The sequence below is a fragment of the Pundamilia nyererei genome, unplaced genomic scaffold, assembly GCF_000239375.1.
Source record: "Pundamilia nyererei isolate P.nyererei 1_Seehausen unplaced genomic scaffold, PunNye1.0 scaffold00017, whole genome shotgun sequence".
Lineage (NCBI taxonomy): Eukaryota > Metazoa > Chordata > Actinopteri > Cichliformes > Cichlidae > Pundamilia > Pundamilia nyererei.
In genome coordinates this window covers 479093-485396 of record NW_005187418.1, presented here as the reverse complement: position 1 = coordinate 485396, position 6304 = coordinate 479093, and the positions used below count along the sequence as shown (strand labels likewise).

At 44.2% G+C, this 6304-nt stretch overlaps 1 protein-coding gene across 1 annotated transcript; it reads right to left on the bottom strand.

Moving 5' to 3' along the window:
* Positions 1–69: 69 nt before the first annotated feature.
* On the bottom strand, positions 70–5951 carry btbd17a (BTB (POZ) domain containing 17a). Its single transcript, XM_005725698.2, has 3 exons — positions 5791–5951; positions 4083–4374; positions 70–2019 (listed from the first exon to the last, which is right to left on the bottom strand). Exons 1-3 carry the CDS (start codon positions 5873–5875, stop codon positions 945–947), a joined length of 1452 nt encoding a protein of 483 aa, XP_005725755.1. The 5' UTR covers positions 5876–5951; the 3' UTR covers positions 70–944.
* Positions 5952–6304: the final 353 nt, after the last annotated feature.

The following is a 6304-nucleotide window of genomic DNA, read 5'->3' as shown; positions in this document are numbered from 1 at the left end:
AGCCGGATGACAATCAGGACAATATTCGGTTTAGTTTTTAAAACTTAGGAAACAATCTTTATTACCAGGCGACACTGATTAATGCAGCAGTGGATGTAAGTAACAGCATCGATCACATTAATGGATTCGCTAACGAGGTGCTGCGACATTGGTGAGAAGGAGTACAGGTTGGGTTTCTAAATAAGTTATAACATACAAGTAGAAGAAAAATGTTTAAAAAATCAATTTACTTTCCAGTAAGCACTGAATTAACAATTTACTGATTTAAAAAATTGAGCCATCTACAATTTTTCAACCATATTTCACAACAACACAAAATATAATCAAAAAAACAAAAACAGCTAATACAAAATCCATCAGCAAACATTAACATCAGGGTATAATTTAATCAGCAAAGCTTTAGATCAGTGCACACCGGGCAGTGAATATCAGCTGTGACCCCTTTATGTGTAAATGGGGTATAATAGCACCAATAACAAATCAGTGTATGACAAAGGAACAACCTCAAGAATAAAGGACGAAGCTGGTGATGTTCTGCATTTTCCTGAGTGCCAATAAATCCCATAAAAAGACCAAAATTATTAGCGTGTTAGCCCACACGCCACTTTAAACTTTAATACCCAAGGTTTTTATGGTGCAGTAATTTTCTCAGATAGTTGGATGCTGTGTTTTTATTAAATACTCTTCAGCCTGGATAAAATGGTGCATTTCTTGGGGACTAATTTCAGTGGCAGATTAATTTCTGTTTGGTCCTCTAGTGAGTTTTTTTTCAGCACTTGGACAAGACGAATACAGACTATCACCATCTTTCCATTATGATTTTACCCTCACAAAATGCTGTCAGGCAGTCCTGAGTCAGGATCTTTGTTTTTTATTTGCTCAGTGACTCCAATGACTCAGGTCCACGTCTCCATGATGGGATATGAGTGAGGGTTGGAGTGAGGTTAATTCTTGGTGCTTATGAGGGTTTGGTACAGTGGCTTCACAACAATATGGAGGAACAGGGAGCTGTCCATGAGATATTCAGACGTCCGGCGGTACAGGTCAGCTTCGGCCAAGAAATCGCCGTTTTCCTCTGTGCTCTGGTGGAAGTTGTAGACGTGCTTCACCACCACCTTCCCCTGCTGCTGAGCCATCACCAGCACCGTCTTCTGGAAGCTCACTCCAGCAAAGTCGGTGCTGGACGTGGCAGGCGTGATGATGATGCGAGGACGCCCTCCTTCTACGCGAGTCGGCTGCATGGCGCCCGTCTCGGTGTACATGGGCCTCATGCTCAGGGGCAACCAGCGCGGGGAGAACAGGACGTTCCAAGTCACGCGTTTGTTGGCGTCATGGTTGCTGGGCCCCAGCTGGGTCTGGAAACTCATGCTGCGGTCGTCCCGTGTCGGGTTGTTGATGATCCAGGGGGACCCCCACACTGGGGACAGGTAGTTCCTGGGCACAAAGAGGCTGCAGTTCACGTCAAAGTATTTGGCCATCTGCAGCGGCGAGGCTGAGTGAAACTGGTAGGACATGTAGAGCAGGTCACGCACTGACTCCTGATAGCGAGCCAGGATTGTGGACTGGGTTTGTAGGAGGAAAAGCTCCCGTGGGGGGATCATGGCGTAGCGCACAGCTCTCAAAGCGTTCTCAGCCGTCAAACCGTCCGGATCGTTCTGGATAATCCACGCCTCCAGGGCTGAGAAGAGCTCTATCTCACTCTGCAGGATGAGGTCTGAACGCTGCAGCAGGGACATAAGCAGCTGGCTGCTGATGGTCACCCACTCGCCGCTCTGCAGCAGAGACGACAGGTTCCAGGCCATGTACTGAAGACAGCTGTCCCTCAGAGTCACATCCCCGGCCTGCAGGGCGTACTCGTACCAGCCTGCCACGTGGCCTGACGGGGTGTCCCTAGCCAGATTCTGGGTCATGTACTGGGTGATGCCCTGCTGGAGACTCAGCACCTGATACTTAGTGGCCAGCTTGTGTAGAGGAGTGGCCTGGTCCAGACGCAGAGAAAGCTCCCCACAGTACAGATACCTGCACAGAGAAGAGAAGCTGACTCTATGACCACTGCTGGGTGTATTTTAGACATTCTTAGACTCATGCTAAAGCTGGAAAAGCTGCATTTTCATAGCAGACATCTTAACTCTTAGCATCCACTGCCAATAAGTCTAGAGTTAGGTTTAGGGTTTTGACTATGATACCTTTCAAATTAGGTATCATAGAAAAATTAAGTTAATACAATAATTATAACATTGCACTTTTTCTGTTAATACGGTTGCAGGTAACTGGGACCATTATTTACTAAATAACCAACTGTACACATCAAAGGGGCTGAGGGTAACTTTCCCAAAGATTAGTATATCAAAACCTAGGCCGCATCCTTCGGAGGACCCGGCCTTCGCGGTCTACGTGGGCCGGGTCCTTCAAAGACCGATAACGCCGGAAGTGCGAGGCTGTGAAATGGGAGGGTCTAGCCTTCAGATTTGTGTCACTGCTGTCTCAGTGGTGTTTAATAAACTCAGCTGTCTGCTCCTTGCCATCTAAAATATAGCAGGACACTGGCGTAAATTCTAAACCATCTCACACTTTTAATCAGTTTTCTGTTTGGCGTTTATTCAGCTGTGTGAAACCCACGGAGGATTAATAAAGTTTATTTAATGTAATCTAATCTGATAATTTTAATCTCAGCCAAACCGATTTACTCAGGAACAAATAAAACACCGAAGAAAGCCAACCAATAACATTTTGAAGTTATCTAAATGACTTATATATCATGTTCAACATGAGTAGCGACAGACCCGCAGGGGGGGGAGGGGCACTGTTCCCACCGGCTCTAGTGACCCTTGAATCTCCGGATAGCTATCGATCAGAGCACTTGTGCAAATATGTGATGTCTTGATAAACGGCAGATGTTTCAAGTTTACACAGCTGCATTTTATTTAAAAGTTTATTTGTGACCCAGAAAGTGTAATTAGAGTAATATTAAAACTAAGTAGCTGCCGTCATTGTTGGAAACTGGAATTGGCTGGGCCGCGCTATCAATTCTGGGATAGGTTGGGCCACGAAGGATAAGCCCGACCCATCGTTCAAATTCGGGGGAATGAAGGACGCATTTTTCGGCCGCGTTTGGAGCAGCCTTCGAATTGGGACAGCCTTCATCGCCTGGCAGTGAGGTAATCGGTCTACAAATGCAGCCTCCAAAGGATGTGGCCTATGTTTTGGGACACAGCTTGAATCTTTTATATACAGTCTCTGCTTTAAAGTATGACAGAACAGGGGTATTAGCAAACTAACTTAATGACAGCAAAAAATAATAATAAATCCCAATTTAGGTTAACACAGAGAAATGTTAGCCTTCGTTTGTCCCCTTAAATCCATCATTTACTTAAAAATCCTTTTTCCTCACATACAAAATCTTGAATCATCAGGATTCGTAACATTTTAAAGACCTCATAGTGACCTCAGGTGACTCTAAACCTCTCTTGTTGCTCCAGCAGCTGGAAAGCATTCTTTGTTGATAATGACTGAGAATGAGAAAAAGTCAGAACAGTGGCCTCCTTTCATGATGATTTCCCCCTCACAGAGTGCTCTCACGTAGTCACGAATCCAGTTATTTTTGTTATTTATTAAATTTTCCTTAAAGAAAAAGCACTTGGATGAGCAGATTAATGATCCAAACATCAAACCAGAGGCAGTTAACAGAAAATACACCTTAAGTTAACATCAAAACGAAGTGGTTCTCTTTAGAACAAGAAGGTTTAATCGAAGCAGAATAAGAAAAATAAGCGTAATGTATGTTTTGATTAATCTCATTAGCAGCTGAGATAAAAATAGATTTGCTTATTGATTGCTGTTGCAGGCTTCTCGGTGCTGCTACACTACAGCAGATGCTACTGAACAGCACAGCAGTTTCCTCATTAGTCAATTTGCTTTACATTGTAATCATTGATGGGCTCATATTTAGAGCTGCAGTTTCACACTTCCTCCCTCTAGAGGGTGTGCTAACTCAATCAAACTTAGTTGAAGTGACCCTGAAGGACAAAGGTGTATGTTCCCCTGATGCTGGGGGGGAGGGGCATCCTCTGTTCCCGCCTCACCTGATAAACCTGTCAAACACAGAGGCACAGTCGGAGCTCTCTCTCAGGACCAGCATGCTGCTGTTGCGGCTCAGCAGGATCTCCTCAAATACAGGACTCTGCAGGGAGAGCACCAGGGCGTGGGCCTGGATCACCTTCACCTCGTCCGCATTGGGTGTCTCCACCCGCAGCGACACGTCGCTTCCATTGCCCTGAATCAGGAGGGCCTCCAGACGCTGCACCAGGACCAAGGAATGGCTGATGGTGTCCCCGTTGCTGCCACCATCCTGGGCTCCTTCAGCTTTCGCCATGCCTGGGTTTTTTTTTTTTTTTTTTTGAGAAAGCAGAAGGAGCTGGTGGATTTAAAGGATTGGATGCATTTCATAAATAAAACAAAGCTGCGTGTGAGTTATTTATTAGGGCAGATAGTGGGGTAGTATCATCCAAATCCATGCCATTGATCAGCCCAGCTGCACTCGCTGTCTGGATAATGAAGGATTGTGGGTCATGTTTAATTAAAGCTTTGTCTCAGCTGAGGCGGTTGCATCGCAGTGCACCCCCGCCACCCCTCCTTCCTCTGCAAGAGCACAGAGTTACTGTAACTGCAGGGATGTGAGCCTCGATTCATATTCTCAAAGTATAGTTGCTCTTTCTGATTCATTATAAATATTTGACACTTTCTTCCCCACGCTGACACAAACAGAGCACGCTGTCAACTTCTGTCTGTCGGCTGTGATGTTCAAAGGAGTCTGAAGGAGAGGAGACCATCCTCAAAAGAGTCCAGATGATGAGAGAACCACAGCAAACAGAATTTTAAATAGTGTGTTTGGCTACATATTTGAAGATTCACTCAGTGAATACAGTCTCTCTGATTTTTGCACTTTCTTAGGGAGCTTACACAAAATATTTGGTCTGAATCATGTGTTTATCTTTAAAAAATGTCCCCCACATATATTTTGTTTTGTTCTCTGGACTTAGAAGCTTTGAAGAAAACTGCTTTTATTTACCTATTCCGCCACCAGTTGTGTTTGGTTAACATCTGCTTCTTTTTTATAATTGTTTTAGCAGTTTTAAACACCCAAAGTTGTTTTTTTATTTACCCTTTAGCTTCATATTTAACATCAAATAAAACCCAAACCTAACCCCTGATGGATTCCCAGCGAAAAGGTGGATGTCAAGAGTTTTAAAAAAACCTCAGTAACAGTAGAGCCACTGTTACTGTACAGCACTTATTATTAGAAATAAATCTACTACTCATGCACACGAGAGACCAGTTTCAAATGCATGTAGGAAAGTGCACCAATATGAACTATTTGATTGTAAATTGCTAAAAATAAATACCAGTAAGCCTGAGTTTGAAAAATAAAAATCCTGCTATCACTGTGTCCCAGAAAAAAAGAAGAAGGTCAAGTCACTTTTTCTTTCATACAGCCGCCAAAATGTAAAAAGTGATCTCAGTGAAAACTATTTCCTGCTCCTTTCACAGTTTGGCTGAGGTAGCTCTTTAAATGTACTTCTAGAAAACACATCCTCAGTACTCGTTGGCTCTCAATCAAAATCAAAATCTGTTTCCATGAGAATTAATCAGTTCAATTTATAGAGACATTTACAGATAAATAAGGCAATATTACAGAAAGACAACCCAACGATCTTCTAAGAGCAAAAATTGACTTTTAACACAAAGAAACTGCCGCATGTCTCAAATGTTCTGTATTTGTGCTGAACGTACCTGCAGCAGAAGCGGCAGCCTCCATCTGAAGGCAGACAGCCAGAAACAGCATCCCAGCGTGGACGCGAGCAGCCTGTTTCACCATCTTTTCTCCTGACTGTCCTTCCCCGTCTATCCTGGAATTCTGCTTCCTGTTGTTCGGAGGATGATGGGGTCTGCGCCCGAATGACGGATAAGACTGGGGGTTCTCCTCACCACGTCCAGCCCACCACTACTACCAACACCATCGATTTGTGGGTGGAAGCAGGCCGGGGTTGTTTCCATGACTACCGCTTTGATCCTGACTTTCCTATCCTTGGGTATCAACGCTGGCTGGACATCATTGATCCAGCAGTGATGCTGCGGGGAACTAACAAAGCTGAGGCTGGGGGGGGTAGAGCTGGGATGTTCAAAAAGAAGAAAAAACACAGTCATCTGATAATTTGTTAATGCCTCCAATCATCCAAGTTGTCAAGCTGACAGCAGTCTCTCTCCAGGCCACACACAAAAACACAAAAACACCTCATATAATCTT

Coding starts and splice junctions, on each gene's coding strand:
- btbd17a (XM_005725698.2), bottom strand. CDS start 5,875: ATGGTGAAACAGGCTGCTCGCGTCCACGCTGGGATGCTGTTTCTGGCT. Junction 4,375..5,790: donor GGCTGCCGCTTCTGCTGCAG/GTACGTTCAGCA, acceptor AAAAAAACCCAG/GCATGGCGAAAGCTGAAGGA. Junction 2,020..4,082: donor GTGTTTGACAGGTTTATCAG/GTGAGGCGGGAA, acceptor TTCTCTGTGCAG/GTATCTGTACTGTGGGGAGC.